General features: G+C 45.4%; 1 protein-coding gene across 1 annotated transcript in view; it reads left to right on the top strand.

The window, feature by feature from the left end:
- The window catches only part of CNGB1 (cyclic nucleotide gated channel subunit beta 1), a 38,142-nt gene extending 24,549 nt beyond the window's left edge, over positions 1 to 13,593 (top strand). The window contains exons 16-19 of the mRNA XM_056862318.1: positions 2,353 to 2,471; positions 8,767 to 8,913; positions 9,423 to 9,606; positions 13,390 to 13,593. Coding sequence (XP_056718296.1) covers positions 2,353 to 2,471; positions 8,767 to 8,913; positions 9,423 to 9,606; positions 13,390 to 13,593 — 654 coding nt within the window. The remainder of the gene's footprint in view (positions 1 to 2,352; positions 2,472 to 8,766; positions 8,914 to 9,422; positions 9,607 to 13,389) is intronic.
- Positions 13,594 to 26,539: the final 12,946 nt, after the last annotated feature.

The following is a 26,539-nucleotide window of genomic DNA, read 5'->3' as shown; positions in this document are numbered from 1 at the left end:
CGTGCCCCTCCCCCATTTTAAATTTTTTAATGGGACCTGAAAAGGTGCAAAAAGGTCTGTGGCAGATTTGCAGATATGTATATTTTTTACAATCCAGATATTTATGCTCAACAGACACAGCAACAGAGACTGAAAAAAAGAAAACATGGATAATGTCATTTCCATTGCCCTCATTGACTTCATCCCATAGGCTGATCTGATTGGCTATGACCATTCATGACATCACCACATTCACTATTTGATCCCTAATGGTCTGGATTTACATCACAAAAAAGCCCTTTCAGTTTAAAAATGGTGACAAAGTAAGAACATAAGAAAAGCCATACTGGATCAGACCAAGGCCCATCAAGTCCAGCAGTCTGTTCACACAGTGGCCAACCAGCTGCCTCTAGGAAGCCCCCAAACAAGACAACTGCAACAGCACCATCCTGCCTGTGTTCCACAGCACCTAAGATAATAGGCATGCTCCTCTGATCCTGGAAAGAATAGGTATGCATCGTGACTAGTATCCATTTTAACTAGTAGCCATGAATACTCCTCCATAAACATGTCCACTGCCCTCTTAAAGCCTTCCAAGTTGGCAGCCATCACCACATCCTGGGGCAGGGAGTTCCACAATTGAACTATGCGTTTTGTGAAGAAAGACTTCCTGTTATCAGTTTTGAACCTCTCACCCTCCAGCTTCAGCAGATGACCCCGTGTTCTAGTATTATGAGAGAGGGAGAAAAGTAACTTATTTGATGTCACATCTCACTTTATGTCTAGTAAATTACTTTTTAGATATAACAGGTGGGGAACCCGTGATACTCTTGCAGGTGGGAAATCCCCTCCCTCCCCCACTGGGCCAACCACTTGCCAGGGAGCTCGCTACCCCCCCTCATTTTCTCGGCTGTCCTCCTCCTTGCCGCCCTGCCTGTCTGCTTGGTGGAGGAGGCTGATGGGGGCTTCCCCTCCTCCTTGCCCACCCACCCATTTCCAGCACTGCTGCCTCAGCAGCAATTTCGGAGAGGGGGTTGGAGAGTCCCCCTCCTCCTTCACCAGTACCAGCACACCTCCAGCAAGACTGTCCCAGCGCCTGTCCATCTGCCCACCAGTCCTTTTCCTCGCTGTTTGGTGGAGGGTGTGGTGATGGCTGCCAACTTGGAAGGCTTTAAATGGGGAGTGGACACGTTCATGGAGGAGAGGGTTATTCATGGCTACTAGTAAAAATGGATACTAGTCATGATGCACACCTATTCTCTCCAGGATCAGAGGAGCATGCCCATTGTATTAGGTGCTGTAGAATACAGGCAGGATGGTGCTGCTAAAGTCATCTTGTTTGTGGCTTCCTAGAGGCAGCTGGTTGCCCACTGTGTGAACAGACTGCTGGACTTGATGGACCTTGGTCTGATCCAGCGTGGCTTTTCTTATGTTCTTATGATGGGAGCAGCAGCTCCTGTTTCTCTGCACCCACTTGCAGTACTGCCACCTGGTCAGTTGGGGGGGGTGGCTCCCCACCTACCAGCCAATATCCAGAGGACAGATGGGGGTGGGCTGCATTTGGGCACACAGGGTCACCTAGCTCCCCCTCCCCTCCCTACAGCTAGTAAGTTGACATAGTGTGCACTTGCACAGATATGTTCCTCTGTTTGTGGGGTGTTGTATACCCCCTTTTTTCAAACTTTTCTGATTTTTCTGCAAACCTGGGAGATTCCCCAAGTTCGTTGAAAAAAAATCCCTTCTCTCTATGTAGCCCCAGTTCATGGATTTAAGTACCTGCAGATGGGGCCACATTGACTATAAAATGTATTGATATGATTAAATTTGTTGGCACAGAGTTATTAACATGATTCTTGTACTGGTTCGATGTTAAACTTTTCATCCTTGAAAATGACTTAATCAAATTGCATTGACACTATGGCTTGGACATATTTCCCCTCCTGCTGATTCACATCCAAATCAAGGAGCACTGCAGGTTGTGGGCTCTGGTGCACATGGTTGTAACATCTGAAAAGGTAAAACCAATAGAAGCTTCCTGTCGCTAGATGCAGCAAAGGCGAAGAACAGAATTCCAAAAAGAGCTACAAGGAATATTAATGGGCTTAGGGTAGGTTGTCTAGTCCTTTCTTAGGATGTCCTGAAAACCTTGCAGTACCAGAAAGTGGGAGGAAATATCAGCGCATCGTAAGGACGATGTATAGAACAGATGTGCAAATTATAACTGTTGAAGAGAAAGAGTAAACCAGCCTCCTAGCAGGAAAGCTTTTTGCCTCCTTCTGATCTGATAAAAGTAAATACAGTCACATTGAAAATCAGCTGGGAGGGCAGAATGACCCATCGGGCTGCACTAATTGCATTCCGTTTTGGTTTCAGGGAGAAATCGGCCGAGAGATGTACATCATTCAAGTTGGGCAAGTCCAGGTACTGGGAGGACCTGACGGGAAGACGATCCTTGTGACCTTGAAAGCTGGATCGGTATTTGGAGAAATAAGGTCAGACACACACACACACACACAATGTGAAATGTTTTCTATCCTGCCCTTCCTTCAGATTAAGAACATAAGAAAGGCCCTGCTGGATCAGACCAAGGCCCATCAAGTCCAACAGTCTGTTCACACAGTGGCCAACCAGGTGCCTCTAGGAAGCCCACAAACAAGACAACTGCAGCAGCACCATCCTGCCTGTGTTCCACCGCACCCAAAATAATAGGCATGCTCCTCTGATACTAGAGAGAATAGGTATGCAGCATGACTAATATCCATTCTAACCGCCATGAATACCCCTCTCCTCCATGAATATGTCCACTCCCCTCTTAAAGCCCTCCAAGCTGGCAGCCATCACCACATCCTGGGGCAGGGAGTTCCACAATTTAACTATGCGTTGTCTGAAAAAATACTTCCTTTTATCTGTTTTGAATCTCTCACCCTCCAGCTTTAGCAGATGACCCTGTGTTCTAGTATTATGGGAGAGGGAGAAACTTCTCCCTGTCCACTCTCTCCAAACCATGCATAATTTTATAGACCTCTATCATGTCTCCCTTCAGCCGCCTTCTTTCCAAGCTAAACAGCCCTAAGCATCTTAACCGCTCCCCATAGGACAGTTGCTCTAGTCCCCTAATCATTTTGGTTGCTCTTTTCTGCACCTTCTCAAGCTCTGTAATATCCTTTTTTAGGTGTGGTGACCAGAACTGTACACAGTATTCCAAGTGTGGTCTCACTATAGATTTGTACAAGGGCAGTATGATATCAGCAGTTTTATTCTCTATTCCTCGTCTAATTATAGCCAGCATGGAATTTGCCTTTTTTACAGCAGCCGCACGCTGGGTTGACATCTTCATTGAGCTATCCACTACCACCCCAAGATCCCTTTCTTGGTCTGTCGCTGCCAGCACAGATCCCATCAGTGTATATGTGAAGTTAGGATTTTTTGTCCCAATATGCATCACTTTACACTTACTCACATTGGGCATTGAAATGGCAAATGAGATTCATTCTTCCAGTATGCAGAGATCCTTCTGGAGCTCTTCACAGTTCAATTTTGTTTTAACCACCCTAAATAATTTGGTGTCATCTGCAAACTTGGCTACTTCACTGTTTAACCCCAACTCCAGGTCATTGATGAACAGGTTGAAAAGCACCGGTCCCAACACAGATCCCTGAGGCACCCCACTGCTCACATCCCGCCATTGTGAGAACTGACCATTGATTCCTACTCTCTGCTTCCTATTTTTCAGCCAGCTCTCAATCCATAAGAGGATTTGTCCTCTTATCCCGTGACTATGAAGTTTGCTTAGCAGTCTTTGGTGGGGACTGTGTCAAAAGCTTTTTGGAAATCCAAATACACAATATCCACAGGCTCATTCCTGTCCACATGCTTATTGACACTTTCAAAAAACTCTAATAGATTAGTGAGACAGGACCTACCCTTACAGAAGCCATGTTGGGTTTTGCCCAGCAGTAGATCTTGCCCTTCTATATGCTTGACAATTCTATCTTTAATAATGCTTTCCACTAATTTACTCAGAACAGACGTTAAGCTAACTGGTCTGTAATTTCCTGGGTCCCCCCTGGAACCTTTTTTATAAATGGGTGTTACATTGGCCATTCTCCAGTCCTCTGGTACAGAGGCTGATCGAAGGGACATATTACATATCTTTGTTAGAAGTTCAGCAATTTCCCATTTGTGTTCTTGAAGAACTCTAGGATGAATACCGTCTGGTCCCTGTGACTTGTTAGTTTGCAGTTTGTCTAGACGTTCTAGGACTTCCTGCCTTGTTACCACTATTTGCCTCAGTTTCTCATTTTCCCCTCTCCAAAATCTCTGTTCAGGAGAAGGAATCTGCCCTGTATCTTCAACAGTGAAGACAGATGAGAAGAATTCATTTAGGTTTTCAGCAATCGCTTTATCCTCCCTTAGAGTTCCTTTACTCCCATTGTCATCCAATGGTCCAACCACTTCCCTAGCTGGTTTCCTACTCCTAATATACTTAAAGAATTTCTTATTGTTTGTTTTGATGTGTTTAGCAATATGCCCCTCAAAATCTTTTTGCATCTCTAATTATCTGCTTTCATTTCCTTTGTGCAAGTTTGTGTTTGCTTCTGTTCGCCTCATTTGGGCAAACCTTCCAGTCTCTGAAGGAAGACTTTTTTCCCCTAATTGCTTCCTTCACCTTACCTGTTAGCCATGGTGGTGACCTCTTGGACTTATTACTGCTTTTCCTGATCTGCGGTATACAATCTAGCTGAGCCTCTAGTAATGTGGACTTGAGTAACCCCCAAGCCTTTTCAAGAGATTTAACCCTCCTAACTGTTCCTTTCAACTTCCTCTTTACCAGTTTTCTCATTTTAGAGAAGTTCCCTCTTTTAAAGTCAAAGGTAATTGTATGAGATTTCCCAGTCACTTTCCCACTTACATATAAATTAAATTTGATGCCATTGTGATCACTATTGCCAACTGGCTCAACTACATCCACATCCCGCACTAAATCACTGGCAGCACCACAGAGTATTAAATCCAGGATCGCCTCCCCTCTGGTTGGGTCTGTGACCAACTGTTCGAGGGCAGTTATTTAGGATGTCTAAATTTTTTATCTCTTTGGCTTGACTGGAGCATACATTTATCCAATCAATATGAGGGAAGTTGAAGTCTCCCATTATTACTACTTCATGCCTTTACATGCTTCCCTAATTTCATTCTCCATCTCAAGATCACCCTGAGCCATTTGGTCAGGGGGCCGATAGAATGTCCCCAGTACTAAATCTCCTTTGGGGCCTGGAATCGTCACTCATAAGGATTCTGTGGACGAGTCTGCCCTTTTTATGGTCTCGAGCTTATTAGACACTATGCCTTCCTTGATATACATAGCAACACCCCCTCCAATACGCCCTTCCCTGTCATTTCTATACAGTCTGTAACCAGGGATGACTGTATCCCACTGGTTCTCTCCCCTTCACCAGGTTTCTGTAATGCTCACTATATCTATGTTTTCCCTTAAAACCATGCACTCTAACTCCCCCATTTTTGCTTGGAGGCTTTTAGCATTAGCATAGAAACACCTCCACACTGTTTCTCTCTTTCGACTTGCCTGGCATGTGCCTTTAGGCATCTTTAAGTGGCTATCCGTCATTTTTCCCCCATTCCCTTTCATGTCCAAGTAATTCCCATGTGGGCAATCTGAAGCAATTTTCCCTTTGTCCATGTGCACTGAGTTTGCCCGAACCGGATGCTTCTCATCTCCTGTCAGCTTTCCCCCCAGGTTCAGTTTAAAAGCTGCTCTGCCACCTTTTTATATTACGCGCCAGCAGTCTAGTTCCATCCTGGTTCAAGTGGAGCCCATCCCTTTTGTATAGGCTTGGCTTGTCCCAAAATGTTGCCCAGTTCCTTACAAATCTAAAGCCCTCTTCCCTGCACTACCGTCTCATCCACGCATTGAGACTCACCAACTGTGCCTGCCTAGCTGGTCCTGCACGTGGAACAGGTAGCATTTCTGAGAAAGCTACCTTGGAGGTCCTGGCTTTTAGTCTCCTGCCTAGCAACCTAAATTTGGATTCCAAGACCTCCGGACTACATTTCCCCATGTCGTTTGTGCCAACATGTGCCACAACAACTGGCTCCTCCCCAGATTTACCTACCAGACTACCTATATGATGGGTAATGTCCGCAACCTTCGCACCAGGCAGGCAAGTCACCATGTGGTCCATGCACCCACCAGAAACCCAGCTATCTACATTCCTAAGGATTGAATCCCCCACTACAAGAAGCCCCCCTCCCCTCTGAGGCATATCCTCGGTACGAGAGGATATCTGTTCATCCACCAAGGAAGAGGTCCCTTCTAAAGTACCACATTCCCCTACCTCAGTGAGATGGCCTCCTTCCCCAAAGGCTCCATCATCCGTGACTGGCAGGTTGCCATCACCTTGGAACTGGGATGTGACTATTTCATCCCTGGAGTCCTTAGTCACCTCTCTCTCTGCCTGCCTCAGCTCCTCCAGTTGAGCTACCTTGGCCTCGAGGAAGTGAACTTGTTTCCTGAGAGCCAGGAGCTCCCGGCACCAAGTGCACACTCACGACTTCTGTCCAGCAGGCAGATAATCATACATGTGACACTCCATGCAGTACACTGGATAGCCCCCCGACCCCTGCTGGCTTTCTACCTTCATAACTGGTATTTTATTAATTAATTTATTATTATATTATTCTTTGGCATTGTAACCCTGCCCTTTACTCTCTTGCACTCTTCCTATACCAAATAAGAACTGAGTGCCGAAGTTCCTTGCCCTGCAGCTATCTGCTGCTAATTCACATAGATATTCAAGTTGCTCGGTACTCCAACCGGATGGAGAGAGTTACTCTGCTAAGATAAAAAGATTTTATACTCACCTACAGATCCCCAGTCACGATCCACAGGCTAAGAGCCACAGGGCAAGAGCCTCTCCCAGCAAACCTCAATTAAATTCTCAGTTTAGTTAGGCTTCCCAGCGTTTTAAAAAAGGCAGTTTAAACTCGCCCCTGCCTGTAGTCCCCAGCTCAGCTGAATCAGAATGCAGCCTCTGGCGAGCAGGAGCCTTGGAATTTAAATGCACACAGCCCCCACCTCTCAGACACAAGCTCCAATCACAACAACCCCACTTAACAAGGGAACAATCAAGCTTTCAGGCAGCAATCAACCTTAATCACCCCCCCCCCGCCACAACAATCACAACCCTCTCCCAGCAAACCTCAATTAAATTCTCAGTTTAGTTAGGCTTCCCAGCGTTTTAAAAAAGGCAAAGTTTAAACTCACCCCTGCCTGTAGTCCCCAGCTCAGCTGAATCAGAATGCTGATTGAAAAAGGCTTTACTACTAAAGCTGAGGTCTGTCATGGTCCCCTCCTCCATTTGACCTTTGCAACAACTCTGTGGGGTAGTTTAGGCTGAGCAGGGTTGCCAGGAGGGGGCTAAGGGGGTAGGATTCCAGGGCCCAGGAAGCCAGGCAAATCACGTGGTTTGTTTTCACATAACGTTTGGGTCATATGTGAGGTCACTCTTGGCAGCTTTGAGACTGACCAAACTAGATGATGAGTGACATGACTGTGGTCAGGACTGCCCCGATAGAACTTGCAGACACATGTGATGTCAGGGAGGAGCCGTGGCTCAGTGGTAGAGCATCTGCTTTGCATTCAGAAGATCCCGGGTTCAATCCCCAGCATTTCCATTTAAAAAAGTTCAGCCAGTAGTTGATGTGAAAGATCTTACTTGAATCTCTGGAGAACTGCTTCCAGTCTAAGTAGACAGTTCAGACCTCGATGGACCAATGGTCTGATTCAGTATAAGGCAGCTTCATGTGTTCAGGAACTTATGCTTCTTTTAAAAATTTATATCCTGATTGTCTTCATTTTTTCAGACATATATCTTACCAGGCAATCCAGTTATGCCCTTACCTGGATGGCCCAGGGTAGCTAAATCTCATCAGATCTTGGAAGCTAAGCAGGGTCAGCACTGATTAGTATTTAGATGGAAGACCACCAAGAAAGTCCAGGGTCAGAGACAAGCAATGGCAAACCACCTCTGAATGTCTCCTGCCTTGAAAGCCCTCTGGGGTTTTTGATGGCTAAAACCAAAAAATCCAGTTATAGTGGCTACTATCATACCAGGAACAATACTGGATTCATAAACATACCGTGATTAAATAAGGATTTGGGGACAAGAAGAGTGTTGGTTGGTTGGTTGGATGTCGCTAGAAAAACATAATTCTTCTGGAGTAGGTTATCAGTAGTTCAAAATCTACCTCAGTAGCCTCTGCCAGAAAAGGAGAAAGCTTTCCATCAGAAGTGTGTGGTGTAGGAGGCGATAGCAGAGTGAGAGAGGGACAGGCTGGAACAGGGGAAGGATGGTCAGACCTGAAGCCATTCTCAGTTCCTTTCCTAACCATAAGGTCCTTGGTTGACAACTCATGGACCTGTGGGTTGAAACTGCTTCTGATTAATTCCACCTCCGCTAATGGAAACATGTCAGTCATCCACAGTTCATACTGGATGAAAAAGCCAACTTTGGGTGCATCCACACATCATTGGATAACTGGATTGGCCTGTCTCCGCAGAATAATCCAGTTGCAAATGAGTGGAAGCAGCCCTGGAATGTTGTCTTACCAATGAGTTACAGAATGTTGGATGCCGAGATTTGCTTGTCGCCAGACAATGGCCTCTGATGATGCTGGAAACATGCTTTGATGCCACCAAGCCTGTGATGTATCAGATTTTGTCATATTGCATCCTCAGGTGAATTTTTGTTTGTTTGTTCTTTTTATTAGCTTACTGGCTTTAGGAGGTGGAAATCGCCGCACAGCCAACGTTGTGGCTCATGGATTTACAAATCTTTTCATTTTGGAGAAGAAAGATTTGAGTGAAATTTTGGTGCATTACCCAGAGTCTCAGAAACTGCTGCGGAAAAAGGCCAGGTGAGGATGCCCAGGCGTGGTGTATTTGTTTGTTGTAGGGGATCCAGAAGACGTTGACAGGCCAATGTCCCCTGCTGTTGTTGGGAAACCTAATTTTGTCAACATTCAAGTGACAGTTTCAAGTTGTTGGTGAAATGTGGCTCTCACCACGTATCCTGGTGCATCTATTGAATTTTATTAATTTACTTAGATGTTTATATGCCACTTTTCTCTCCACTGGGGACCTGAAACAGCTTATATCATCTCCCCTTCTCTCTTTTATTCTCACAACAACCCTGTGATATAAGTTAGGCTGTATATGTGTGACTGGCCCAAAGTCAGCCAGTAAGCTTCCATGGCAGAGTAAGGATTTGAACTAGTCACAGCTCTTTTAGAGCTCTCTCAGGCCCACCTACCTCATAGGGTGTCTGTTGTGGGGAGGGGAAGGTGATTGTAAGCCGGTTTGATTCTTCCTTAAGTGGTAAAGAAAGTCAGCATATAAAAACCAACTTTTCTTCTTTCTGTTCTAGGCGAATGCTGAAGAGCAATAAATCCAAAGAAGAAAAAGGGATGCCAAAAGACGTGCTGATCATTCCTCCAAAAGCCGGGACACCAAGACTCTTTCAAGCAGCCCTCATGGCAGCAGGGAAGATGGGGGGCAAGGGACGGTTGGCTCACATCCGATGGAAACTGAAAGAACTGAAGGCACTCCAGGTACAAACGAAGGGGTGGCTGCTGCCCCTTTCCCGAGTTTTATGGAGCCCACGGGCACTTTTGGGATTTAGAGAACGGAGAGTGGGCAACACCACAAAATGGCTTCCAAGAGGGCAAGGCTAGGGCTGCCCGGTCGCCTGTCCAGCAGCCCCATTTGCTTGCCGCCCCTCAGTAGTAGAACAGTGGGGGGGGGGGAATTGGGGGGGACAGGTGTTTCTTCACCCCCATGATGTCATTTCTGGCACAAAAAATGTGCAAAGCCCCAGATGTGCAAAGCACACTTCTGCCCATAGCCATTTACACTGCATGCGTTAATTTAATTTATAGCTTCATTGTCTCATATTACTTATGTGTCATAAAGGATAATTACTTAATTTCTTATGATAGCAACAGTTACAGTCCGAAGAAGGATATCGAAACGGGATACTAGCTGGCAAACCTGTCACTGTTGTGGTTTCGTGTTATATTATCAACACTTTTGCTTTTTGCATCTGCTCATTATTTGTATACTGTAATACCTGTTTTGTAATTTATTTGAACCTTGGTTGTTATTACTATTTTGTAAAACCTTGGAGAAGCTACAAGTTATTAGATAAACACCTGGTAACCTCTGGTGCTTTGCACATTTTTTTTCTGTCTTCTATCAGAGGTTTCTCCCCCTTTTTTATTTTTGGCCCAAATCCAAAAACCATGTCCTTACTTTGACACAATGCGTTGATGTCACTTTTGTGTCTCCCCCCCCCCCCCGGGAAGTGACATCGCAGCTTTGGAGCAAGGCCCATTTATATATCCTCGCCTCCCCTAAACCTCCCACCAGTTGCCTGATCTGGGCTTTGTGATTGTGAGGCCACCACAAAATAGCTGCTATGGAGTGCTGGAGCCTATCACAACATGTTGAGAGGTTGCGAGCCAAACATCTTCTTACCATGGAGCCAGTTGTTTCCAAATGTGCCCTCCCTGCAGACGCAAAGGTGAAGTCTCCTGGATTCTTCTGAAGTAGCTCCCACTCCAGTGATGTAGAAGAAACCCAGGAGTGGATATTTGCTTTGGGGAAGAAGCAAATGGGTGCCAGGAAACCCATCAGCAAGCATTACAGTGCCTGTGGGTGCCACACTGTCCATCACTGAGCTGGGGGTGGGGTTCAACAATATATTCTAAATGTAAGGTTGGCAGGTCTCCCCTGGCCACCGGCAGGGAATGGGTGGGGGGCAGGGTTGCCAGATCCGAGTTGGGAAACCTTTGGAGATTTAGGGGCGGCATCTAGGGAAGACAAGGACCTCAGTTGGGTAGAATCATAGAGTTGGAAGGGTCCAGCAGGGTCATCTAGTTCAACCCCCTGCACAGTGCAAGAAATTCACAATTAATTCCCCCAACACCCCCAGTGAACCTTACTCCATGCCCAGAAGATGGCCAAAAAAATCTTCCAGGATCCCTGGCCAATCTGTCCTGGAGGAAAATTGCTTCCTGACCCCAAAGTGGCAATTGGCATTACCCTGGGTATGTAAGAAGGGGCCGTGAGAGCCAAGTGCTGACGCAACCCTTCCTGCCCTCCCTCTCATGATCTGCCTAAGTTCACTGTATCAGCATTGCTGACAGATGGCCATCTAGCCTCTGCTTAAAAACCTCCAAAGAAGGAGGGCCCACTACCTCCTGAGGAAGCCCGTTCCACTGAGGAAGCGCTCTAACTGTCAGAAAGTTCTTCTTAATGTTTAGCTGAAAACTCTTTTGATTTAATTTCAACCCGTTGATTCTGGTCCGACCTTCTGGGGCAACAGAAAGCAACTCCTGCACCATCCTCTATGTGACATGGGTACAAATACGATGCCATACAGTCCACCCCACTCCTACACATGAAGCCAGCAGGGTGACCTTTGGCAAGTTACAGCTCTGTTAGAGCTCTCTCAGCCCCACCTACCTCACAGGGTGTGTGTTATGGGGAGGGGAAGGGAAGGTGATTGTAAGCTGGTTTGAGTCTCCCTTAAGTGGTAGAGAAAGTCAGCATATAAAAAAACAACTCTCCTTCTTCCTCCTCCTCCTCTTCCTCGTCTTCCTCCTCCAAGGCAGCCATTTTTTCCAGGGGAACTGATTTCTGTAGTCTGGAGATGAGCTGTAATTCTGGGGAATTCCCAGGTCCCACCTGGAGGCTGGCATCCCTATCTAAATGCGTATTTGGGGACCATGGGTGGTTTTGAACAGGGTTAAGCATTATTCCTCTGCTCAAAAGCAGGAGCCTCCCAAGACTGTTTTTCATTTGTAAAAATGATGGGGCCTTCCTTATACCCCCTTGTGTGTCTTCTGTATCTTTCCCCAAAGGCCTAACTCTGTTTCTTCTTTCAAATGATGGTGATCAATTTGAAGAGCTGTGGCTCAGTGGTAGAGCATCTGCTTGGCATGCAGAAGGTCCCAGGTTCAATCCCCGGCATCTCCAGTTAAAGGTGGGCAAGTAGGCGATGTGAAAGACTCCTGCCTGAGACCCTGGAGAGCCGCTGCCGGTCTGAGTAGGCAATGCTGACTTTGATGGACCAAGGGTCTGGTTCAGTATAAGGCAGTTTCGTGTGTTCATGTGGTCAATTCTCTCTTTCCCTCAAGCCAGGTTTATTCTGAGCCAGGGTTGCAATTCAGAATACATGAAGTATGAATGTGGGAGGCTATCCCTGAGCAATCTAGAGAATCCCACACCTCAGAGATTTCAGGGGAAAGTCTTCTAGAGCTATGTTAGTCGAGTCCCCCCACCCCAGCATTTGTTGTACTGGACCTAGAAAGTTTGCACTGCCCCAGGCTGCCAAAATGATTAGGGGACTAGAGCAACTGTCCTATGGGGAGCGGTTAAGACTCTTAGGGCTGTTTAGCTTGGAAAGAAGGCGGCTGAGGGGTGACATGATAGAGGTCTATAAAATTATGCATGGTTTGGAGAGAATGGACAGGGAGAAGTTTTTCTCCCTCTCCCATAATACCAGAACACGAGGTCATCTGTTGAAGCTGGAGGGTAACAGATTCAAAAGAGATAAAAGGAAGTATTTTTTCACACAACGCATAGTTAAATTGTGGAACTCCCTGCCCCAGAATGTGGTGATGGCTGCCAGCTTGGAGGGCTTTAAGAGGGGAGTGGACATATTCATGGAGGAAAGGGGGTATTCATGGCTGCTAGTTAAAATGGATACTAGTCATGATGCATACCTATTCTCTCCGGGATCAGAGGAGAGCATGCCTATTATATTAGGTGCTGTGGAACACAGGCAGGATGGTGCTGCTGCAGTCGTCTTGTTTGTGGGCTTCCTAGAGGCACCTGGTTGGCCACTGTGGGAATAGACTGCTGGACTTGATGAGCCTTGGTCTGGTCCAGCACGGCTTTTCTTATGTTCTTATGTTCATATGCTATCAGTGTCAACACACACTGGCCATTTATTCATGGTCAGTTTTGATGCTCACTCAAAGCTCTTTTTTAAAATGCGACTTTAAAAATGCCTATTCATGGTCCCGACGCAAAAGGAGAAATTGAACCCCCACCACTCGCCTGCTCCTTTGTTCCTGTTAGCATAGACATTAGCATGTGCATAGCTAACGCGCTGCTGTTGTTTTTGCATGGTTCCTTGAGGAGGATTCTTCGCCAAAGATCGCGTTAAGTGAGTTTTTTGGTAATGCAAAGCGGGTCTCCGCCAGCTTCACAGTCACTTCCGGAATGACGGTTCAGCATGTAAAATTAAAAAAAAATATGAGGGGCAATTCAGCCTGGATCGCGCTGCTAATTACCGCGAATAAATGGCCACTGTCTTTCTCTTCCAGGCTGCCAGTTCCTCTCCCATTGCCCCCAAATCACCGGCCAGTCATACTTCTCCGGCGGGTTCGAGGAAATCAGATGAAGTCCGAAGTGAGAAGACTTCTGCGAAGTCGCCCGCTCCCTCTGTTATAATTCAGGTGACTCCAGCACCGAAGGATGATCAGCAGACTCTCTCTGTAGAAAATGAAGACAACGAAGAAAATAACTAGAAGAAGCTGCCCGATAGCTCAGAACGCTGGAACTCGTAGGATGCTTCGCCATCGCAAACTGCAAGCCAGAAACCAAACAGAAAACTTTAAGGACTTTCCCGGACCATGGATCACTGCAATAGGTTTGGATTGTAACTGGAAATATTCCAGTTGTATAATTGTAGATGTTCAGAAAATCTATAACTCTTTAGAATGCAAATCACATTTATATATAAGGAAAAAATCATATCATGGTTCTGCTCTCCCCCCTCCCCGTCATGTCGCAACCCACTTTTGGCAACCCCATGGAGTTTTGAAGGCAAGAGATATTCAGAGGTGGTTTGTCATTGCCTGCCTCTGCATAGCAACCCTGGAATTGCTTGGCGGTCTCCTGTCCAAATACTAATCAGGGCCAACCCTGCTTAGCTTCCGAAATCTGATGAGAGCAGGCTATCCTGGGCTACCCAGGTCAGTGCTTTTGTTCTAGCCACACACAACCACTGATGAAGATAAGGATCATGTCTCTCTCTCCTGCAAAACATACCTGCAGTCAGTTCAGTGAGTGTGAGGATGCTTTGCACATCTGCATCAGCAGTATGAATGGAAGCTTGCTGGGTATGAATTCACTGGTTTAATTAAAGGAAGCCATACAATCCTAGAGAGCAATCTTAAGCAGATCCGTTCAGAAGTAAGTCCCATTTTATGCAGTGGGACTTATTCCCATGAAAGGGTTCTTAGGATTGCAATGTTGGAGTGAATAAACTGAGCAGGATGACTTCCGTGTTCAGTGCATTCTCTGAACTGTAAGAAATTTTTATTCCCTCTGATACAAATGCCTGCCTCTTCATTAATGCTGGTGTCACTCTAGTTGAACCTAATTAACAGCACGTGGGCTCAGAATCTAAATACAATAATCACAATGCAAAAAAGTAATAGTTGCAAAAACCATTAATACATGACAACCCACTGCCAATAGAAAAATAATTATATTAAACAGGCATTCAAGGCATGCCAATTTTAAATGAGGAAACAAATGTATAAGTAGGCATAAGTTCTGCCTGCTACAAGAAATCAAAAACATAAAAACACTTGGCAGTTGGTTGTCATGTATTAATGGTTTTTGCAACTATTACTTCTTTGCATTGTGATTATTGTATTTAGATTCTGAGCCCACGTGCTGTTAATTAGGTGTCACTCTAGTAGCAGAGGGACCATCCTTTGTTACGCTCTCCTATTATCAGGTTTATTTACAGTCAAAGACCAGCAACAGTTGACATAGTTCCAGCCATATTAAAATTATCGCCTTTGTTAAGATATTTCCTGCCAGTCAGGGATTAACCAGCTGAGAGAAGAAGAAGAAAAGTTGGTTTTTATATGCCGATTTTCTCTACCTTATTAGGAGAATCAAACCGGCTTACAATCACCTGCCCTTCCTCTCCCCACAACAGACACCTTGTGAGGTAGGTGGGGCTGAGAGAACTCTAAGTCAGCGGTGACTAGTCCAAGGTCACCCAGCAGGCTTCATGTGGAGGAATGGGGGAACTGAACCCGGTTCACCAGAGTCCGCTGCTCATGTGGAGGAGTGGGGAATCAAACCTGGTTCTCCAGATTAGAGTCCGCCGTTCTCAACCACCACACCACGCTGGCCTTACATTGGGAGCAGAAGTAAGCAGGAATCTAGAGGCACCTTAAAGACGACATGCTGCGTTTTACAAGAGCTCGCCACGGGGACAAGCAGCCGTACTACAACTGCGAGTCTCTGGTGGCAGCTCTGTGTAAAAGTGCCCCAGGGGTCTGATTCTGATTGGGACCAAACAGCAGAGGGCAGGGCCATGAAATGGAGGCACCCATCGAGAAAGCAGAGAGAACTTTGCTTACTTGGGGAACTGTACTTCCCTCGTATTCAGGGGGAAAAAATAATTTATAAATTTAAAAAGACCTAGTCACTACCAGCCTGAGGAGACTGGACAATGCTCTCATGGTAGTGGTTAAGAGTGGTGGTTTGGAGCAGTGGACTTTAATCTGGAGAACTGGGTTTGATTCCCCACTCTTCCACATGAGCGGCGGAGGCTAATCTGGTGAACTGGGTTGGTTCCCCCACTTCTGCACATGAAGCCAGCTGGGTGACCTTGGGCTAGTCACAGCTCTCTTAGAGCTCTCTCAGCCCCACCTACCTCACAGGGTGTCTGTTGTGGGGAGGGGAAGGTGGTAAAGAAAGTCAGCATATAAAAACCAACTTTTCTTCTTTCTGTTCTAGGCGAATGCTGAAGAACAATAAATCCAAAGAAGAAAAAGGGATGCCAAATGCCGGTTTGAGTCTCCCTTAAGCGGGAAAGAAAGTCGGCATATAAAACCCAACTCTTCTTCTTCTTCTCTTTTCTCTAAGAGGCTCAGAAGGTTAAGAACAGTTAAGGACAAACCTGATAGTAACAGCTTGACTGTAGAAGTTCCTCCCTTGGGAAGTTTGTATTGTTCCATCTTGAGCAAGTGAAGTGTACTGGTTAGAGGGTTGGGCCAAGATCTGGAAGACCTGTGTGTCCAAATCCTTACTCGGCCATGAAGCTTGCTGGGTGACCACAGGCCAGTCATTTTCTTCCAGTCTGTCCTACCTCACAGGTTTGTTGTGAAGATTAAATGGAGAAAGTGGAACCATATGAGCCACCCTGAGCTTCTAGTACCAAATGGATCTTCATAGGTCTTTTGCTGGTCTTCTGAAGGAGATGGTCTTTGGTGAATTCATTACTTGGATTACCACTGGATGCGGAAGGTTGCTTTTGAGGTGGTTTATCAGACCGTGGGCCTGTTCTTTTCTTAACTGCTGGGCTGCGATCATCTTCTATATACCTGCTGGTTGTTACTGTAATTATAGATACAGTATTTATACCTCTAGAGAACTTCAAAGTGTTATCAAATTATTGTAACCTGCCTCAAGTAACCATTTGCCAATGGAAAGATGGGACATGAATGGTTAAAATAAAATAAAATAAAACTGTCAGTCAATCTTTATTATGGCCTAAAAGCCATACAGAAGCAGAAAAAACAATGTTAATTAATTAGCCGAAAATCATATCTCAACATATATCATTCATCCTAGCACATGAGGGTTCGAGATTGTCAAGAAAATTATACACAGGACATTATCTTAGCCTGCATTTTCATACCACAGCACAAAAATGTCGCTGGTTGTGCAGAGATTCTTTGGTCAACTCAGCCAATAAAATTTTAAGGGTCTTCTGCTCAGAAAACAGTTTTATTAATCTGCCAAGACTGGTTCCAGTGAAACCAGGCATGCTTGACTATAATAAAATAATGTTCTGGTTTTTCTCTCCCTACCCCCTCTGCAATGTCACACAACTGTGCTGCAGGGAAGTTTTCTTGCTTATCCCTCCCTACCCAAAGTTCTTCATGAGCCCCCTAATCTGTCTCTCCTAATTTAATTGCCCTACCAGGACACAATGTTATATTGATATAATGGGTTTATGCTGACGGAGTGATACTGTTAGCACAGAGGTGTGCAGAATACCTCTGGCACAAGGGGCTGAATGTGGGGCATAAGGTAAATGGTAGGATCTGGACGGGAGCCTGTGATTTTGTCCTTTGCCTCCAAACTCCTGGCATCTCCACTTTCCTCCAACTCTTCTCTTGATGCCCTCTGCCTTTCTATACTCGCAAAAGTCAGCAATTATTAGGGGTGAGCAGATTCACCCAGTTCCAACTATGGCTTTTTATGCATGGCTGTTTCCCTCGGATGACTAGCCCAGGGTTACCCAGCTGGCTTCATGTGGAAGAATGGGGAAACCAACCTGGTTTACCAGATGAAAGTCCGCCGCTCATGTGGAGGAGTGGGGAATCAAACCCGGTTCTCCAGATTAGAATCCACCACTCCAAACCACCACTCTTAACCACTACACCATGCTGGAAAGTTGCTTCTTGTCACATGTACAAGTGCTGTCACATGCTCAAAAGAAAACAAGAACAGCAGCCCTAAGGTCATAGCAACTGAATCTTCTCCTGATGTGTAAAGAAAATAAAAACGTTCTGGTTAAATATGATGAGGTTAGGGTTGCCAGGTCCCTCTTCACCACCGGCGGGAGGTTTTTGGGGCAGAGCCTGGGGAGGGTGGGGTTTGGGGAGGGGAGGGACTGCAATGCCATAGAGTCCAATTGCCAAAGCGGCCGTTTTCTCTAGGGGAACTGATCTCTATCAGCTGGAGATCAGTTGTAACAGGAGATTGGCAACCCTAGAGGAGGTGTTTTATCGTTGTTATAGGCCATAATGGCTGTAGCATTTTTAGTGTCTGAACAGATGTGTAATTCACAAGGCCTCGGATAACCTCATACTCAGGCTGCACAGCTATGCTACACCTTTGTGGAGTCTAGCAGCTGGGCCCTTGCGAATGCCAAGGCAAGTTTATGCTGGCTCCTCTCGTGGGCAATATGATCTTTGCTCTAAACAGCTGTGTCCAGCAGGGGGCACCCTGGCGCCAGAAGTGACATCCTTCTAATGCTATCTGAAATATGCACTGTTGATTACTAAAAGCTGCCCAACATTGATTTTAAGATGTCTGCATTTGAAGATTTCCCCCCCACACACCATAAATGTATGGTTATGCCTTCCCGTTATTTCCTGAAGTATACTCCAGCGACTATACAGAGTCTGGGAAGTGGGCGGATAGAGACAGAGAAAGAACCTAGGGAAATAACCAAGGAATCTGTATGTACTGATATGAATCAGTAATACTGCCATTCTAGGACATCAGTGTTTTAAAACATTGCGGTCCCTTTTCTTTAAGTCAAACCTCCTTCTATAGACGCGGACCTGCCTTGATTCAAGTCCAGGGGATAAACAAAGTTGCTAGCAGCCAGACTGCCTCTGCCAGACAGGAATGAATGAAACATTGCATACCCCTGAAAATATGTGCATTTCACTGAAAAAATACCATCATAACTTCTGGACGCTTTTCTGCAAAATCGATGTCATTTTTGCCAGGGTCAGATTTTCGAAGTGGCTGCTTTGCATGTGTGTGCGCATCCTGCTATAGGGGTGCATTAATTGCGCCAATCAGTTTGAAATGCTTATGAACAATCCCCCTCAAAGTGAAACGCATATGAATCACCCTCAGCGTGCTAACCGGCTCGCGATTGTGTACAATCCCAAACTATTGCCTCAAAGACCAGACCTCTCATCCTACCTCAGGGTTAGATGGGCGGCACCTTGAGCAACAAGTCACTCTTCACCTTCCCATCTGCAATAACTGTCCAGCCTTGCTGAATTTTGCTCTGTTGAATTTGTAGTTTGACCCAAACACCAGGGGTGGTATCGGGTATCTTGGATCCCTTACTCAGAAAGACTATGTTTATGCTCGACGGAGGGAAGTGGAAACTACAGAGCACGTGCTTCTGAGATGTCCACATTACAAGGAGGCCAGATCAAAATGTCCCCAGCCAATATCAGTTGGCCTTCTTGATGAATCTGATGGGGCCAAGCTGGAATATCCGTTGTCTGATCGAAACCACTGGGTATCCAGACAAGTTGCCAAATTCTGTCTAGGGATCTGCAAGACACGGGGAAACGATATTAAAGCTGACGCCGAGTTTTAAACCCATTTGACTAGCTCGAATGTTCATGTGGCTATTTTTGTTGTTGAATTGAGCTATTGTTGTTTTAATGATGTTTTAACTTCGTAATACCGGTCAAGGACCACAATAAATTATAATGAAAGGTATCTTAGATTAGGGATTTAGGGAGGCCAGGTATTGGATTTTGAGGCATACTAAATGTCCTTAGGTAAAATGTACGAAACGTCAAAAACTCCAGTATTTCCTCATATTTAGTGAGCGCGCTGAGATACAGCTGTTTTCAGATACTGTTCAGAGGAATTATCTCATTGACATGAACAGGGAAATCCTAACCAGAGTTACATTGTTCTAAATCCATTGAAGTCAATGGGTTTAGAATGGAGTAACTCTGTTCAGGATGGCAGGATGTTAATGACAAGAATTAGATCATTGGAATAACTCCATATTGGCATTTATATTCTGGGGGAAGAGTTGGTGTGGTCTAGGCTTTGATCTCCAGTAGAATGAAATTGGGGGCCGGGATTTAAAATTAATAGTGGTTCTTTCCGCACAAATGGTTTACTGCGTTTCATGCAATGTTTTATTTTTTCTGTGTCCGCACTATTTTCCCTCTGTTTGGTGTCGGAAACGGTTTGGAGTCGTTTAATCTGTATTGTTTCCCCAGCCACTTTTACCACGGTGTTAAATTTACTCCGTATCCAAGACTACTTCCCTGAAGGGTGTGGATACATTTGAAATGTTGTTTATTTCTCCACCCCTCCATTGTCCACACCCACTGTTTTGCCCATCTCCCCTCCCCTCTCGCCACCCATTTCCCAACATTAATTTTTTAAATTAAAAGCATTTGGACTAGCGAAGCAATGTTGCTGCATGTAGTTATAGCGAAGGAATGTCACATTGTTTGAAGAATCCTCCCCATTTCTGTGGGGGGAAAAGGGCAATTTGTGTGAGGTCCTGCTGGTGGCAATTCCTGTTTCGGCTTTTTACTCCTCGTCAGTTTTAGTGGGAAACTCAACCACCCAGTGGAATTGGAGCTGTAGTAAAATGAGGAATTGGGTGAGACTGAGTGAAAAAGTTGGCTGGATCCCAACCCAGTGATTTGAGTCAACATGAAGCAGATGCAGACATTTATTTATTTGCTTGTTAGATTAATGCCCTGCACTTCCATCAATTGTCTCCTGAAGTGGTTTGCAGCAGTAGAAAAACAGACCTCAGGCTTGCAATATAAAAAGACAAGGTGCCTGATAAGAGAGGAGAGAGCTGTTTGACAGATTGTATATCCAATGGGGCCGGTTTGATCTTCCCTGGCTGGCAGTCTTGCTTGGATGAAAACAGAATTATCCTATGACCCTTATTACTCTGGCTGGTGATGGGGCAGTGACTCCTTTCCCCTATTCTTCAGTAGTCTCAGACCAACTAGCAGGTGGATAGGGTTGCCAGGTCGAGGTTGGGAAATACCTGAAGGTTTTGGAGGTGCTTGAGGAGGGAGGGTTTTGGGGAGAGGAGGGACTTCAATGCCATAGAGTCCAATTGCCAAAGCGGCCATTTTCTCCAGGTCAACTGATCTCTGCCACCTGGAGATCAGTTGTAATAGCAGGAGATCTCCAGTATCAGGATCAGCCCAGTCTCTGGCAATGGCAGACCATCAGAGGTTCCCCCCGCTCCCCCAAGAATACCCCACTGTTTCAGGCAGAAGGCATGAGGATCCTCCAGGATCCCTGTCCAGCAAGGGGCACCTCAAAGCTACGCACCATAAATGAGTCAACAGTCTTCAGGCCTCAGAAGCTGATGCTCTGAAGCCGGCCACCGAAGCCTGACTTTCCAGTTGCTGATGCTGCAGGTCACAGAACCAGCCTTTTCAATGTGTTCCCTCTAAACCAGGAGTGTGCGTGTGAATGGAGGGTGGCACCCGAGTGTGCAATTTTATCCTTGCCAGCGGCAGTGAGTTTTAAGAGAGATCCTGTGCTTGTTCTGCAACTTAGATTGATACAACAGAAAAGCAACCTACTTGAGAGTTCTTCTGTGGTGCTAGCTAGGGTTGCCAGGTCCCTCTTTGCCACCGGTGGGAGGTTTTTGGGGCGGAGCCTGAGGAGGGCAGGGTTTGGGGAGGGGACTTCAATGTCATAGAGTCTAATTGCCAAAGCGGCCATTTTCTCCAGGTGAACTGATCTCTGCAACCTGGAGATCAGTTGTAATAGCAGGAGACCTCCAGCAACCCCCTGGAGGTTGGGAACCCTGCAGGTGGAGCAAAGCTCTTTCTGCAAGACAGGAAGGAGGGACTATTCTCCCTTCATCTTGTTTCTTCTCTGGCTGATATCTCTGGCTGATATCTTCCCCTGGCCATGAAACTCTGGGAGGGGGAAGGTGCAACGTCCCAGTGGCCCATAATTAGGGTTGCCAACCTCCAGGTGAGGCCTGGAGATCTCCAGACAGCAGGGATCAGATCCCCTGGAGAAAATGGCTGCCTTGGAGGATGGACTTTATTGCACTATGCCATACTGAGGTCCCTCCTCAGGCTCCACCTCCAACTCTTCAGGAATATCTCAACCTGGAGTTGGCAGCCCTACCCATATTAATGACTTTGGGGTTGTGATTGCCAAAGTAGAGTGATTACTGGTTGTTTTCAAATCTCATACTGTAGACGGTGAACTGGAAAGTCTGTTCCCCATGGTTGGTTGGGTTTTTCTGAGATCATGAAGAGCTGCTACCAGTCAAAGGAGGCCAAGTTTTTCTAACTTGGTACACCCCCAAAATAGGATGTTTCCAGCCCAGTTCTAAATCCACTGATTTTTACGAATTGCCATCTTTTGGATCAATTTTAGAAGGGACCACCAAAGTGAAAATGATAAAGTTTTTTGGGGGGAGGGTTGTTCCAAGAGTAAGGAGCAGAGTGGTAAGCTGCAGTACTGCAGTCCAAGCTTTGCTCACGACCTGAGTTCGATCCCGACGGAAGTTGGTTTCAGGTAGCTGGCTCAAGTTGACTCATCCTTCCATCCTTCCAAGGTTGGTAAAATGAGTACCCAGCTTGCTGGGGGTAAAGGGAAGATGACTGGGGAAGGCACTGGCAAACCACCCTGTAAAAATAGTCTGCCTAGTAAACGTCGGGATGTGATGTCACCCCATGGGTCAGGAATGACCAGGTGCTTGCACAGGGGACTACCTTTACCTTTTACCTGTTCCAAGAGTAATGAGGAAGACCTTTCAAATGGGGGGGGGGCTGCCTCAAGGTGAACTTGCCTGACTAGAGGGAGGAATTGTACATCCTGGGAGGAATTATATATCCCCGTATGGGACTTCCTTCCTTCCATCCTTATTTAGTTATTTATTTGCATATGTAAGGCAAGCTTTTATGGGATATTCTGAGGAATATCATTCGTCATTGCCTTAAAACAATTGTAATATTGTTCTTGTTTTGATCGTTGTGGACATGAAAGCCTTTTATTATAAAAAGAGCGAGCATGAAAGACTACGAACAAATAAATTCCAGTATGTCTGTCTTCTTTCTCTTTCATGTTTTTTGTCAATAAGTCTCCACTGGCGTCATTCCTTCAAGTGATCAGGCATTTTTTTTTAAATAGCCAGCCCAGTAACTTCCTTGTCATCTCCCAGGAATTAGAGCCAGCTTTTCATGTGAACTTCAGATGGTTGCTAATGCTATCTGGATGGAATGCTGGTGATGGTACATATTTAGCTCTTTACGACACTTAGAACTAACCCGTGACTCTAGGCTAAAGCAAATAATGTGATTTAGAATGGGCCACTTCCAGAAAGAGCAAGAAATCTTTGGAAGAAGCTGTTGAATTTAAAGCCCCAGCGGCGCACTTTTAAAAAGCTTTTGCTGGAATCCTGATCACAGAAGAAGATCTGCCAATGTATAGTGGGATTGCCAGCACCTGGAGATCTCCCGCTATTAGAATTGATTTCCAGACAACAGAGATCAGTTCCCCTGGAGAAAATGGATGCTTTGGAGGGTGGATTCTGTGGCATTGTACCCCACATTGAGAGCCAGCATGGTGTAGTGGTTAAGAACGATGGATTCTAATCTGGAGAACCGGGTTTGACTCCCCACTCCTCCTTATGAGTGGCAGACTCTAATTTGGTGAACTGGGTTGGTTTCCCCATTTCTACACAGGAAGCCAGCTGGGTGACCTTGGGCTAGTCACAGCTCTCTTCGGACTCTCTCAGCCCCACCTACCTCACAAGGTGTCTGTTGTGGGGAGAGGAAGGGAAGGAGATTGTAAACCGGTTTGATCCTCCTTAAAAGGTAAAGAAAATCAGCATATAAAAACCAACTCTCCTCCTCCTCCTTCAAGGTCCCTGTCCTCCCTATGCTCCATCCCCAAATCTTCAGGAATTCCCCAACCTGGATCTGGCAGCCCCATCCCCTGCTGATAGCCAGGGGGAACCTGGCAACCCTAGATACAGCCTCTGTTGCTGTGATCACAGGACTGTGACTTCGTGATGCATTCACAGTGTGGCTCTCGCCAGCACAGAGGGGCAATAGGATTGTTTTGTCTAAAACGTGTACAAATAAATAAATGTCCTATTTGCCTTCTAACCATATAGCTTTTCAATGGCTAAAGAATTTCTTGCAGCATTTTCTGGTATATAATTTCACTGCTTATTCTTTTCTTTTTTTCATGCTACAAATATATGGCCAATCAATGGGGATTTCCCCCCTACTCCCTTTCAGTACTGAAAAATGAATGGCTATCAGATTTAATGATAGGATAACCTTTAGCATTCCCTTCGGAAGCTATTGCCGCCTCTTTGATTTGCATAAGCATTCCCCTGCACATAATAATGGTGTGCAAGCTCTCTGATCTCATTATTCATTAGAAAATTAATGATACCTCTCCACTGTGAAAAGCGGACCGCTGCCACAAAGGGGGTGGAAACCGGCTAGTTTTTCCATGCGGTGGCCATTTTCAATTTGGCGGCCTGGAAAAAAAAGTATTCTTTTAAGCAAATGAAAGAGTGGCTGGCATCAAACAGATATTTTTCTTGCTGCCAGGAAACGACATTCTTTCTAATGCAGGAAGGTGGGATTTGAGCCGAGTGAATAGGAAGAAAAAAGGAATGGGCCGGCCGGACTTAAGCAGTCCTGCCCCATTCATGAAAAAGTGTCAGAGCTCATTTCTTCAGTGCCAGCCGTCCGTTTGTTTCCTTTTGCCGAAATTGTAAAGCCTGTTCTCCATTCCTGTCTAATAATAAATAATAGCCCGGGGTCTTTTTTTTTTTAAGGCACATTATAGTGGATGAAGGCGTTATTAAATTGCATTGACTCTTGCCGAAAGAGCTCTAAACGATTAGTGAGTGGTTAATCTCTTGACTCTGCCATAAAACTTACTGGGACTCTGCCATAAAACTCACTAACCAACCTCACATGGTTGTTGTGAGGACAAGATGTACATTACCCTGAACTCTTGAAGGAATAACAGACGGTTGGATGGATGAACAGATAGATAGGAAGAACTGTTAAGTTATAGACCTAGAAGAAGACGAAGAAGAGTTGGTTTTTATATGCCGACTTTCTCTGCCACTTAAGGAAGAATCAAACTGGCTTACAATCACCTTCCCTTCCCCTCCCCACAACAGGCACCCTGTGAGGTAGGTGGGGCTGAGAGAGTGTGACTAGTCCAAGGTCACCCAGCTGGCTTCATGTAGAGAAGTGGGGAAACAATTCCAGTTCCCCTGATTAACCTCTGCCACTCATGCGGAGGAGTGGGGAATCAAACCCGGTTCTCCAGATGAGAGTCCAGTGCTCCAAACCACCGCTCTTAACCACCACACCACGCTGGCTACCTAGGGGTTCCTCTTGATATGGGGCTGCAGTCAAAAACAGCTCATCTCTGTTTGCCAAGGGGTCCTCTGTGCATCCAGATCACCAATACACTGCACATATTAACATTTGCCTATGGTTGTCTCACAGAATTGATTTCACCAACCATGTAGGTGCAAAAGGAGAAACAAGGCAGAGGAATGAAGATCTATCATGTACCTAGGGTTGTTGTGCCTGTAGGAGGTGGGTTGGGAGATCTCCTGCTTCCAACGGACCTTGCCCATTGGAAATCCAGACACTGGCAGGAGAAGGAATTTTAAAAATTAATTGTTGGGTAATGCCATGATGTCACTTCCTGGAAAAACCCAGATGTGATGTTAGTTCTCTCTAGAAATTGCTGAAAACTCTATGGTTTTACCTTACAGTTTCTGGTGATTCCTAGAGAGGCATGACATCATGTCTGAGTTTTCCTGGAAGTGATGTCATGCCACTGCTGATTGGTGACTAACCACATCCCCACCCGCACTGGTCTCCTGCTAGTCGCCAGGCTAAGTCTGACACACTACGTGTATCTGAGATAGCCGTAGACAAAATTATTTGATACAAAACAAGCTCACTGTGAATTTCTCAGCATCCCTACTTTTATTCAAAAGATTCTTAATTTGTGATTGCAACACTGGATTTTAGTAATTTAATAGTGAAGAACACCTTCTTGTGTTAGAATTCCATCCTTGATGAATGCCAGATCCCTTTTTTCCTTAACCCTATAACACAGAACTGCATAATAAGAAATTGCATACACATTTATTGAGAAACATCCTTTAAAAACAACAGTAGTGATTGACGAGATTAAGGCATAAGTCTTTCTTTCTTTCTTTCTTTCTTTCTTTCTTTCTTTCTTTCTTTCTTTCTTTCTTTCTTTCTTTCTTTCTTTCGAAACAATAGAGTTGAGCTTCAGTGTTAAAACTGCATCATTTTTTTCATACTACAGATCTATTGCAAATCACTGATGATTAGACCATTATATGAATCTCCTGTCTGACGATCACATCATTATCAGAAAGATCATTTTTGTCCTTTGCTACAGCAGCTATTTGCTTCAAAGTACTAAATTCTCAGCTTTGATGTGGACTTTTACATTCTCGTACTGCAGAGAAACAGACGAAACTCTCAATATGTGCCCTAGAGGTATCATTGTGAGGTGTTAAGTGAGATTACTTGATTGCTAAGTTATGCACAATAATGGTCAGTTGGTGTTTCCAGAACTAAAGACACTCACTGACCAATGATTGGTATCTATTAAGCACTAATATACTCTACACATTTGTGTGGGACCTGAAAACAGAGTTATAACGTTGAATCTGATTTCCAAATATGCTGCTAGTCTATCACTAGGACACTTTTTAATTTTAAATTGGCCATCAAGTCACAGCCAATTTATGGCAACCCCATAGAGTTTCCGAGGCAAGAGACATCCAGAGGTGGTTTGCCATTGCCTCTCTCTGCAGAACAACCCTGGAATTCTTTGGTGGTCTCCCATTCAAGTACTAACCAGAGCTGACCTTGCTTAGCAGCAGACATCTGATTATCTAGCCTGGGCCATCCA

The sequence above is a fragment of the Euleptes europaea genome, chromosome 17 (genome assembly GCF_029931775.1).
Source record: "Euleptes europaea isolate rEulEur1 chromosome 17, rEulEur1.hap1, whole genome shotgun sequence".
NCBI lineage: Eukaryota > Metazoa > Chordata > Lepidosauria > Squamata > Sphaerodactylidae > Euleptes > Euleptes europaea.
This window is presented reverse-complemented; position numbering and strand designations above follow the sequence as displayed.